The sequence below is a fragment of the Pteronotus mesoamericanus genome, unplaced genomic scaffold (assembly GCF_021234165.1).
Source record: "Pteronotus mesoamericanus isolate MK-2021 breed Mesoamerican mustached bat unplaced genomic scaffold, CSHL_Meso_final contig_164, whole genome shotgun sequence".
In the NCBI taxonomy this organism is placed as follows: Eukaryota; Metazoa; Chordata; class Mammalia; order Chiroptera; family Mormoopidae; genus Pteronotus; species Pteronotus mesoamericanus.
The window spans coordinates 23,771,066-23,783,089 of NW_026555065.1; the positions used below are offsets into that span (position 1 = coordinate 23,771,066).

Consider the following 12,024-nt stretch of genomic DNA (forward strand, 5'->3'; position numbering starts at 1 on the left):
GGATGGAGAGCTTGTAGGCCAAGAGCTTTCCCGCCTCTGAAATGGCCCGCAGGTCTGCGCGGGAGCCTCATACTGGTGCGTTCACACCCCACTCTGAGGGGAGAACGCCCCTCGGTGGTCAGCAAGGCCTTTGCTCTCAGTCACTGCAGCCCTGCCTTCCTGCTTGCCCCTCCCCTGCCATGAGAACAGGAAGCCCTCTGGGAATATATCCCAGGCCCTGGACAGAGCAAGAAAAGGAACTGGTCTAAGCCCAACTCAAGGTCCTTCTTTAGAGAGTTCATTCCCTCACCGTAACTCCCAGCATTTCACACCCTAGACGACATTCCACAAGCTGTTTTATAGAACTTTCTTTATTATCTCTTGCGTCCAGAGGGGAGCCTTTCTGGGTACATGCACATAGGAGGAGAGGAGACAGGCCACAGGTGGAGCCGTGGGAGCAGTGTGCATCAAAGCCTCCCGCTCCCACTCTGCCACACCTGGAATCGCAGAACTGCCTGGTCCAGCCAACCTGAGCTCTGGTTTCTAGTCTGGCCAAGCCACAGCGTGGGGCAGCAGCACAGCGTGTGGCGCTGACCTGGTGGGCTCTGCCCTGGGTGGCAGGCCCCCTTCGGCAGAGGGGTCAGGCAGGGCGGAGCTCCCCGGCCCTGGCGGAGGGTTCTGGAGACCAGCTGTGCCTCTTCATGGTAACAGCCATGAGTTTCCTGTCCAGTCCTCCTATGTTCTCGTCGGGGGCCGGATGGAGGGAGGGAAATCTGCCGCTGTTCTTACTGCATTTCCCAAGGGATCCCATCAGAAATAATTCTGGGAACTCCCCAGAGCAGCCCTTCAGAGCTGTGTCCGTGCCGTCAGCTAACAGTCCCCAGAGCCACCCTCCTCAGGCGTCAGGGGCCGCTCTGGGCTGCTGTGTTGGCAGCTTGGGCCTCTTGGGGCCCCTTCGCTGCGAATGACTTGGGTGGCCTTTTCCCTAAGTGATAGTCTATGTATACCTGCCTCGCTCTTCCCAGCTGCCAGCCCCTCCCTCCCGTTGCAGGCCTCCGAGTTTCCACCCTCGCCCACCATGCCCCTGCCAGCCGCGGGCCGTGCTCCAGGCCAGCACTGTCCGACGCGGCTTCTTCCAGGGATGTCGATGTTCGCCCTCCACAGCCCAGTGTGGTAGCCCTTAGCTGGGTGTGGCTGTCGACCCTTTGAAATGGTAGCCAGTGCGGCTGAGGAACTAAATTTTTAATTTTATTTAGTTTCAGTTATTTAAATGTGAACAGCTGATTATAGCTAGTGGCTTCCACATTGGACACAGTCAAGCCTGTCTCATCCCTCTCCCCTCTGGTCTCCCTCACTTCCTTCTTAGGCCTGATTTGGACTGCTTTTGCCTAGACCTGTCCTGTAGCCTCTCTCTGTTGACAGTAGCTTCACAGGTGGCTGTGGCAGGGTATCGCCCATCTGATCTGTCCAGCCCATGTGTCCTCCTTTCTCTGACTCATCCCCTGTGCCGCCCACCCCCTGTGCTGGCCTCTGCGTGGTCCCTGGACTTGCAGGCCCGGCCTCCCTTTCCCAGCCCAGCCAGCTGCCTTCAGGGCTCACAGCCTTTCCAGCTTGCCTCTGTGCATCTGTCCTTCCACTCTGGGGTGATCTGGAGGACTGTTGAGGACCCAGAGGGCAGGCAGGGCCCTGGATTACTAGCCCTACCTTTTTCTTTCTTTTAACGATTTTATTCCTTTTTTAGAGAGGGGAAGGGAAGAAGGGAGAGAAGCATCATCAATGTGTTTTTCACGCACCTCCTCCCGCCCGCACTGGGGGTCTGACCTGCAACCCAAGCATGTGCCCTAGACTGGGAACCGAACCAGTGACCCCTGGTTCACTGGCTGGCACTTGATCCACTTAGCCACACCAGCCAGAACCCCACCTTTTTCTTAATCTGTGACTGTACCTTCCTTTCCCGGGTACTGAGGTTTTTCGTTCTTCCAGTCCCCACACCTCTGCCCACCCTCACCCCATTCAGAGGCTGGGCTCACTGGGAAATTGCTCCCTCAGCATCTGTAGAACTTCCTCAAGAAGTGAAATCCCCAGGTCCACTTTGAAGGAGAAGAAGGGGTCATTAAGGTCCGCAGCAGGTGCCCTCTGGAAGGGGGGAGTATCCGAAAGGTCCTCCTCAGAGTATTCATGGAGGGGGCCCGCCAGGGAGAGTGCCGATGACAGGGTAGCCGAGTAGGCAGATGGGGGCTCCAGGATGTTGGGGCAGCTGGAGCTCTCTCGGTAGAGGCGCGGGGGCTTGGGTGGGGCCAGAAGCGTGGCCCGGGGTTGCTCGTCTCCCCACAAAGGCAGGCGCCGGCCATCCGGCCTCCCTCGAAGCTCCCGGACCACCTCTCTGTTGCTGTACTCCTCATGGTCCCCGCCGGCCGTGCTGGCCTGGCTCAGCACACTGCCCTGCCGCCGGAGTCGCCGAGGCCGTCCCAGGCTCAGTCTCTTGAAGAAGGAGGCATTGCGGAAGGAGCCTTTCCGCCAGGTCTCCATGGACTCAGGTTGCCAGTAGACCTTAAAAGTCCAGTTCAAGAGTGTCTAGGGACCATCTGGTCCCTGCCGGAGCAGTGAATAACAAAGAGCGGGAGACAGTGCCGTGGACTTTTCAGCAGAGGCCGCCAGCTTTCTGCCTAGCTCAGACCTCAGGCTAGCACCGTGGGCGGTGAGATGAGGTCCCAGGCAGAGCAGAGCAGAGTGCTGCAAGTTCCTGGTGTCCGGAGTTTCTGAGAGGGACAGGAGCGGCCTGGTTACTTGATAGGGCAGTGGAAAAAACCCAAAGAGGAGGAAGCAGCACTTACTGGAGCCAGAGCGAGAGCAGCTCCATGGTGTCAGAGACGGATCTTCTCAGGCGGGCAGGAGCGGCTCATTCTCCTTCCCTCTCTCCCCGGCCCCTGCCTCCCTGCCGAGGCTCCCTGCCTCTGATCAGTGCCCGGCTGGTTGTGCTGGTGTGTGGCGTGGAGGTGTGTTTTTCTCAGCTGACTCAGTCAGGTGGGAAGCCAGGGTTTCATGCTCTGAGGTGATTGCAGCATCCGCATGCAGGAGTTGGAGCAGCCATGGCCAACACCCCAGGGCCACTGGGGAGCTTAAGATTCCTCTAGGGGCTCGTCTGGGGGCAGTCCTGTTTTCTCTTGTCACCGCACTGTCTTCTTTTGCCCCACCACCCGGGGCCCTAGCAGGGAGCCCAGCTGCCCAGCCCCCAGTGTGTCTGGGAGGGAGGAGCTCAGGGAGGGTGGTAGTTAATTGAAAGGCAGGCGTGTGGAACAATTGTTAGGGAAGGAAGAGCCCTGTTGCTGGTGTGGGTGACTCAGCCCTGGGGCCCGGCGACAGGCCTTCATTAGCAGAGCCCACAGGTATGGGGGGGAAGGAGGCAGAGGGTGTGTTAACAGGGAGCAGCTCCATGCCAATAAAGGGCTGGCTCTCTCCGGGGCTGGGCTCAGGGCAGGCCGGGGTGACTCTGGGTTTCCTCAGCAGAGCAGCATTACCTTGGGGAGAGGACAACTACCCTCCTCTTGGCCTGACAGTCTAGCTGCTCAGTTTCCTCATCTTCCGCAATTTATCGGGTGACTTCAGGGCAGGAGAGAGCAGCTGAGGGGCAAGGTCCTGCTGCCTCCTACCCTGTGCTCCGTTCCTTCCCCAAGGGCTACCTGGGCCTCACTTGAGGTCCCTCCTTTGTGGAGGGGCTGAGTCACATGGGCTGCCTTGAATTGTCAGCAGTGCTCTGGGCCGAGCTTAGACCACAGGCCTGGCTGGGAGGGCAGCTCTCCTCCGAGCTTTGTCGCCCAGGAGAGAGGAGAGGGGTGGGGCGGTTGGGAGGAGCAGGGGGATCTAGGCTGAATAACACTTCCTGGTTCTATACACCCCTTCCTCCGAACCAGCTGGCCAGGGCCTGGCACTTTACCCCCAGCCACTCCCTTATTCCCCAGGTCACTGACCACCAGTTTCCTCTTGACTTGCTCCATGAGAGTGCACCAGCTTGGCATACTACGGAACAGGGCTCCGCACCTTTGCCTGCTCTGCAGCCCCTTGGTCTGGCTCACTTCTGTGCCCCCTCAGGTGGGCTTCCCACTTCCCACGGCTTCAGCTGCCTCAAGGGAGGAAGTGATTTCATTCCCACTGTGGACCTTATCAGGGCGTAGGGTTGGCAACCCAGGGCTCGTGGCACTGTAGAGCCGCCTCTCCACCCCTCGGCCTAGGCCCATTGAGGTGGTTGTTTATTATTCTTTTGATTATTAAAATGCGGCAGTCTTTAATCCCCTGCACTCTGCTGGCAAGATCATAAAAGAAAAAGAAAAAGCTACAGGCCCTGCCCTCCAGGAACCCTGGTGTGTGTTTTTAGGAGGCAAGCCAGCCTAATGCTTGTTTCTCTTTTTCAGGGTGGGGCTGCTTGAGGCTGTCTAGGGTAGGGCTTCCTTCTCCTGCGTCCTCAGCAGAAGCCAGACCAGAGGGAAGGTGGGCAGCTGCGAGAGAGCAGTGCTCTTACCCCTGCCTGGCAGAGCAGAGTGGGCTTCTAAACCTCTGACAGCGTCCCTTCCCTGGGAACCTGTGAGAAGCAGGGCTACAGGGCAGAGAGCTGAGAGGAAATGAAGCAGGATGTGGGCCTGGCCAGAGCATGAGGAAGTCAGTCACCTGGGAAAGATGAGCCAGAGCTGGCAGTAGATGTGAAGGGCCTGAGGGGGAAGGAGACGGGGGATCGCTGGTGGAGATGGGTTGAGGTGCTGGCCTGGAGGCCAAAGGCCTGCTTGCTCCAAAGAAACACATGATCTGAGATTGCAGGCTGCTCCGGGCTCCCTCCCTTCCTGGGCATCGTTCTTCCTTGACTCTTGACTGTAGCTCTTCTGAGGCCCTGCCTCTGAGTCGAGTCTGTGGGGCTGTGCCCTGATGCCCTGACCCTGTCCTGTCCCTTCTCTGTCCCCTAGGGCTCAGTGGTGTCCGAAAGGGACTATGAAAGCCTCGTCATGATGCGCATGCGCCAAGCAGCGGAGCGGCAGCAGCTGATTGCCCAAATGGAGCAGGAGGACAAGGTGGGGCAGCCCACGTAGCTCCAGTTCTGCCCCCCACAGCCTTTTCCTTAAACCTCACAAATAAACTTTTCTTTTTTAAAAGCCTGCCTGTATTGCATACATAAGGGTAGGGTGCTGGCCTGTCCAAGTGTGGCCCTGGTCGCCGGGCTCTGCCTCAGAGGCCCTGCCCAGGCTGGCTGGCCCTCCCAGCAGCGGGCAGATCCTCAGGAAGGCACTCCGCTTGGTGAGAGTCCCTGCACGTGAGGAGCGTAGGATCAACCACTCATCGTGGCCCTTTATTGGCTTGAACTAGCTGCACAGTCCTGGGGCCATCGCTCTCGGCCAAGGCCAGCCTGGCTCTTGCCAGCCGCTCAGCCCACCCAGGAACATAGACTCCTCCAGGACCCTCAAGCCAGGCCAGAAGGTGGAGGGGCGGCTGGGAGCACCAGGGCAAGGGGCCTGCTCTCCCTGCCCCCTGCTGAGGCAGGTTTCAAAGAAGGCCATTCCCTGCCCAGCGATGCTGGGTCCAGGAAAAATGACAGTTTGCAAAGAGAGGGGCAGGGCAGTGAGTGAGGTGAGGGGTGGGATTGGGGCCCCTGGCGACCAAAGATGGGGTGCCCTGCACTGCTCATTGTGGGGGTCACTCCTTGTGCAGGCACCACACCAGCGTCTGACCCACGCCTGTCATGCTCAGCACACGGAAGCCCCTGCGTTCCAGCTTGTCCAGGACTATTCGAGGAGGGTCGTTGACATAGTACTCTTGGCTGTGAACAGAAGGAGAGGGGGCAGTGTGAGAGGGCACCTGGTGCAAGCTCCACCCACAAAGCTAGTCTGCTGAAGGCCACGCCTGGTCAGGGATGCACAGAACAGTGACTCATATTTGCTGATGTCTTCTAGGCTAAGTGCACATTCCTTGCCCCTCTCCCCGGCTAAGCACTTTTTATGCATTTTCTCATTTATTCCTCTCAGCAACCTGAGGCGGCTCATTGATTGTTCTCACTTCATAAATGAGAGAACTTAGAGGGCTTAAGTAGATTTCCCAATGCCGTAAGACAAGAGAACCACGCTGGTCTGCTGACAGCCCCACGTGCCCTAGCCTGCTGCACTGTTCAGGAGGAACAGGCTGCTCTCCCCAGGGTCCTCACCCAGTGCCTCGCCCCTCCCGCTGCCCAGACTGTCCTACAGTAGCTTGGCCCTAATAGTTCCTGGCTCTGGGTGCCTCTCCCTAGCACAGAGAATGCTTGCTTTTTCTTCTTTCAGGGTGAATTCATTCTAAAGAGCCATGATTAATGGCTCAAGCCCTAAGCTGGGCATCTCCAGACAAATGCCTCATGGCAAAGGGATAGGGTTGGGGTTGGCTTCAGCCCTCCAACCCTGACCCAAGGGGCCAATACCAGCTCTTCTCCCCTTTGCGGGAGCCTTTGAACTGGGGCTCACTCTGGGGACCCTTCTAAGGAGTTCCAGCCTGTGGAGCCAGGGTTCTCCCTGCTTACAGGGTATGAGGTGGGGAGGGGCAGAAAATGAATTAGCTCTCACTGTTTCGACTCGAAACTAGTGAGAAGAATGTTAAAGGAAGTGGCTGAATCCCTAGGCACCTAGTTAAGCTGGAAGTAGGACCCGAGCCGCCTGCTTCCTGTTTCTACGGCTCAGGTTTGTTAATCACCCGGCTCTTCAAGACAGAAACCTTTTCCTCTATGCCTTTGCCTTAATGAGGTCCAGCTTAAAAGAGGGTAGGGCAAGGGGCGGTCCACTTACATTGACCTGCATCCAGGAAACTAGACTCTGTCCTGGGACTTTGCCCTTGTCCTCTCTCGTGAAGGGAGGGCCAATGAGAAAGCCTTAAGAGCAAGCCTGGGGGAGCGGAGGGGCTGCGAGGCTGCAGATGGGACTGGCCTTGCAAGAGCACAGAGCCCCAGGAGGCAGGCAGAGAGGCTCTGAGGTTGGGCAGTGGCCTTGCCCCTGGTTTTGGTGGTGTGTGAAGGGAACAGGGACAGGTCTAGGGGCCAGTGAGAAGGTACTTAGGAATGCTGCTACTTACAAGTTGTTTCCCAGGACGCCTCTTTTTGAGGCCCCCAGATGCTGCATCAGCTCTGGATCCGAGTGCTCATCGCCCACCAAGGTGGGGCCCACCTCCTGCAAGGTAAGCAACAGTGGATGCTTGGCTGGCTTCCAGGCAGGGGTAGAAGGTCTGGACTCTTCTTCCTCCCCTGTCTACTCTCACTGAGTCAGAAAACTGGAGGGGTCAGTGAGGGAACTTGAGGGTTGAAAACAAGCTGGCAAAGCATGAGGCCGGTCAATGGTCCAGCCAAGCAATGCGAGGCTTCTCTAGCCCTTCCAAGCTGAGCTGGGCAGTGCCTGAACTGGCACCTTCATGCCAGGCACCACCCACCACCCCTGTTTGGTGTGTATCAGAAGCAGTTGGAGAGCAGAGAAATGAATGCCTGTCCACACAAAAACTTGTACAACAATGTTTGTAGCAGCATTATTCATTGCCAGAAAGTTTTTCAACTGCTGAGTGAATAAATAAAATGTGATATAGCCATATGATGGAATTTTATTTGCAATAAAAAAAAATGAGTATTGATACATACTGCAATACAGATGAACCCTGAAAACCTTATGTAAGGGAAAGATGCCAGATACAGGACCATATATTATTACAGAAAGTGAATCAGTGGTTACCTGGGGCTGGGGGACTGGGGCGAGGGTAATGAGGAGTGACTGCTAAGGTGATAAGAATGTTCCAGAATTTATTAGGATGATGGTTGCAAAACTCTGAGCATGCTCAAAACAAAACAAGACAACAACAAAATTGAGTTGTAAAATTGGTGGCTTCTATGGTATGTGTATTATATAGCAATAAAGCTGATATATTAAAAAAGAATCACCTGAGGACCACTGAATTCCCACACCCCAGTCTTACAGTTTTGGGAGGCCTGGGACGGGGCTCAGGAATCCACATTTTAACAACTCAAGTGACTGGTTCTCAAACTGCTGCCCTATGGCACTGCCAAGACCGCTCCTGTCACGTGGTGAGCCCGCCCTTTCCGTCTCCCCCGAAGGTTCCTTCCTCTCCGATGGATCACTCACGCATTGGGAGTGAAAAGGGGCAGAGCAGCAACCTGCTGCCCAGCTGGGGGACCAAGTAATATCACTCTGAAGCTAAATAGGGACCCTTGAGGCAACCAGCACCTTCTTAGACCAGCAAACTGCGCCCAGGGGAGGGGAGCGATTTTTTTGGACTCCGAAATAGTGTTCTCCCCACCTCTAACCTCACGGGTGACGGTCTCCCCTTTCTTTCTTCGTGGGCAGGAAGGTTTTCCTTTTCCTTTCCTAAGGCCTCAGGGACAGCTCTCCCTGGACGCACTTAAGGGAGCAGCTAGCGGATGTGGGTGGGCCGGGCTCTTGGCACAGGTGTTTTAGCGTCTTAGCACGTCCTTTTCTTTTTCAAACCTTTCTCTCAGGTTATTGCACTTCTTTCCCCTGCGGAGCGGTTCTGGGTAGGGCAGTGAGTGTTGCACGTGTGAGGTCAGGGTTTCCCACGGAGGTAGGACAGGAGCCGCTAGTGCCCGGAGCTCGCTGGGTAGCGGGAACCCAAGAACCTGGTCTCCGTGGCCCTGAAGGCGGCGGGTGGGCCAGAGTTCCGAGTCCCGGGAGCTCGGCAGAATCCGATCCCCAGCCTCCCTCTCCGGGGTTGGGATAGGGGGTGGGGGCGTGTCCTGAACGACTTCCGGACCGGCACCCCTAGACGCTGCCCAGGAGGGAGGCGCCAAAGTGCGGCTGCAGCCCCGGAGGCCCAGGTCGGGCCCCAACTCCACCGGCCAGGCGGGGCTACTCACCATGCGGATCTGGGTGCTGATGAGTACGTAGGGCATGGTGCGCGCGTTCCGGCTACGCTCCCAACGTGGGCTTTGGGCTTGACACCGACGCCAGCCCCTTGGGCTCCCGGACTGCGACCCGCTACCCCAGTCCCGTTACTCAGGTTCTGGCCTCTGGCGATGCCAACCCGCAGTGCGCCCCGCTGGACTGTAGCAGCGTCCAATCAGGAGCCGGCGCCTGTGACGCGCCCCCGGCACCGGGTGATACAGGGCCCGCCCCTGCTCGAGGACAGCTCACACGGAGGGTGCGTGTCGTGGTTCGTGGTGGACGGCTTCGGTACTCGCGGCCTGGAAGCCAAGATGACCTGCCGGGCTCCCTTTCTACCGTGGGCCAAGTTACAAAGCGCGCGTGTTGACTTTGCACCCTTTTACAGCAACACTTCCAGTAACAGGTTTAAAGTCCTGTTAGTCTCCTCACCCTCCCCCCGTCCCAGTGAAGCCTCCCAAGCTGCAGCCCACAGCACCCAGAGACGCCTCTAAAGGTTTTAGCGGACCCCACTCCCCGTCCCCAAGGCACGTTCTCCAGAGACTCTTTGAGAGGAGTGAAGACGGGGGTTGGAGGCTTGTGGTTACAGCTAACGTACCACCCCGGGAGCGCTGCGCATTCCCGCCTCCCTGACTGTAATCCTAGCACAGCAGCTGGACCTTGCCTTTCAGGGCCGCTGTAACCTGTAAACCTGTAAAGGAACTAAGCGGGTTGGCTGGGTGCCAAGCCTGGAGTGACTTGAACCAACAGAATGTGGCCCGCAGTTTGGAGAGCTTTCCGCGAATCTGGAGAGACGTGGCACAAGCGGGGATCACAAGGCAACCCCTGCAGCAAAATAAACAACTCCCACGCTAGTCACCCAGGAGAGAGCAGAGAGTTCACTTCTGTGCATCCACACCCTCATCTGACTGTAGCAAAATATGACAAGTCAACACTCTTGGGTTTATTGTTATTGGTTCTTTTTTGTTTTCTAATCCTCGATCAGTGAATTATTTTTTACTTGATTTTAGAGAGAGAGGAAGGGAGGGAAGGAGAGAGAGAGAAACATCGATGCACATCCATGGGTTGCCTCGTGTACGTGCCTGACGGGGACTCGAATCCGCCTCCTAGTTCTGTGCCCTGACCAGCTGTAGGGACGATGCTCCAGCCAACTGAGCCACCCGGTGAGAGGGTGACTGGTTCTTTAAAAAAACAAAGCAAAACGAAAACTGTAACATTCCAGCCCAGCAATTGAAAAATCTTGATTTAATTGACAGGCTCTTAGGGGTTATGCTCTGTCTCCAGCACTTTGACAGATGTGAAGAGAGCTGTAAGGGAAATAGGAGGTTGTGTTTCTACAGGATCCTTATTGGTCTGATTAATTTTCTATACCCTCTACCCTGTCCCCATCCCAGGGTTAACAATTTAGCTAGATAGATAAGACATAGACATATTCATGATTAACAAAGCACTTGTTAAATGGACAAAGGATGAATGCCCAGGACATATAAAGTACTATAAATCCATAAGAAAAAGATAAATCAATAGAAGAAACATGGGCAAATGACGAAAATAGCCACTTTTCAAAAGAGGGAATGAAAATGGCCAATAAACATATAGCATGATGTTCAAGATGATTACAAATCCCGGAAATGCAAATTAAGCTACATTTTAATCACAATGAGATACTGTTTTAATGATTGGCAAAAAAAAAAAAGGAGTAAACATCAAGTATTGGTGAAGATAATTGGTGAAGATATCTAACAACTGAAACACTACTGTTGGGAATGCAAATTATGGTTGATGCAGTATGATGCAGTTAACCTTGTACCACGGAAAACAAGTTGGCATGATCTGGTAAAGCTGAAGATATGCATTCACTATGACCCAGCCCATTTCCTCCTACATAAACCTCAGGAACACTCACTGGGTTCAAGAATATTCATAACAGCACCCTGACCGGTGTGGCTCAGTTGGTGCGGTGTCCTCCTGCAAAGTGAAAAAGAAAAGATGTCCGCTTGATTCCTGGTCAGGGCTGATTGATGTTTCTCTCTCACATCGATGTTTCTCTCCCTATCTTTCTCAACTCCCTTCCCCTCTCAAACAAACCAGAGGTGGTTAAATTATAAAGAAAATTAAGGGAATTATAAATGTAAATTAAGGGTAAGAGTTATCTTGGAGAGCAGCTAAAGGGATGGGATGGGGAAAAACATGTATTATAAATATTCTTTTGTAGCCATTAAATACTTTATAAGAACAATTTAAAAATAAGAACAATTTTTTAAAGTGTCAGTTTCCTTAGAGCAGTAACTTTCAACCAGTGTGCCTCGAGAATTTTTAAAACATGCAATACCTAACTATTTAGTTGGGGGCACTGACCTCTTTTCCCTTAGACTGTCAAATTTAAAAATGACAACAGCCAACACAACAATAGCTGTCCGGTGTGAATGCCCTGTCTTAGCCATAAATATATAGGTTATATAATAGAGTTGCATCTTACTGGTCTTGTTACATAAGGTTGTTCCTGTTGGTTAATTCAAGTATAGGCACCTGATATTTTAAAAACTCACTTTGAAGCAAAAAATGGTAGGTTATTACTACTGGTATTATTTTTTTTCTAAATCAGTCAAAATTATACCTTTTATTTGTCAGATTGGGAAAAAGTGTTTTTTGGTGTGCTGCAGAATTTTAATAATTACTTTGTATGTGTCAGGAGATGGAAAAGGTTGACAATCGCTGCCTTAGAGGTTGGATACAGGGGTACTGCCACCGTCCCAAGGCAGCGATTTTCAACCTTTTCCATCTCATGATACATGTAAGTGAATTATTAAAATTCTGTGGAACACCAGAAAACATTATATTTTTTTGCCAATCTGACAAAAAAATAGGTATAATTTTGATTCCTTCACACTAGGTGTTCCGGGTGGCTATTGTTCATGTTGGCCAGTGTAATTTTTAATTTTTTATTACTACTCTTATTTATTGTTGACACTGTTGCAGATGTCCCCATTTTCCCCCTTTGCCCACCTTCATCCGGCCCCTGCACACCCCTCCCCCCGCCTTCGCCACACTGCTGTTTGTGTGCACGGGCTATGCATATATGTTCTTTGGCTAATCTCTTCACCTTCTTTTATTGAGACCTGTTGTCATTTTTTAACTTGACAAT

General features: G+C 53.8%; 3 protein-coding genes across 3 annotated transcripts in view; 1 reads left to right on the plus strand and 2 right to left on the minus strand.

Moving 5' to 3' along the window:
* DNAJC17 (DnaJ heat shock protein family (Hsp40) member C17) overlaps positions 1–5,054 on the plus strand; it is a 28,231-nt gene extending 23,177 nt beyond the window's left edge. Inside the window, exon 11 of the mRNA XM_054565575.1 lies at positions 4,932–5,054. Coding sequence (XP_054421550.1) covers positions 4,932–5,054 — 123 coding nt within the window. The remainder of the gene's footprint in view (positions 1–4,931) is intronic.
* On the minus strand, positions 693–2,677 carry CUNH15orf62 (chromosome unknown C15orf62 homolog). Its single transcript, XM_054565576.1, has one exon. The coding sequence runs from the start codon at positions 2,506–2,508 to the stop codon at positions 1,993–1,995; it is 516 nt and encodes a 171-aa protein (XP_054421551.1). The 5' UTR covers positions 2,509–2,677; the 3' UTR covers positions 693–1,992.
* Positions 5,055–5,095: 41 nt separating the features above from the next.
* On the minus strand, positions 5,096–9,032 carry GCHFR (GTP cyclohydrolase I feedback regulator). Its single transcript, XM_054565577.1, has 3 exons — positions 8,855–9,032; positions 7,054–7,148; positions 5,096–5,779 (listed from the first exon to the last, which is right to left on the minus strand). The coding sequence occupies exons 1-3, from the start codon at positions 8,888–8,890 to the stop codon at positions 5,656–5,658; spliced, it is 255 nt and encodes an 84-aa protein (XP_054421552.1). The 5' UTR covers positions 8,891–9,032; the 3' UTR covers positions 5,096–5,655.
* Between the last annotated feature and the right edge of the window lie 2,992 nt (positions 9,033–12,024).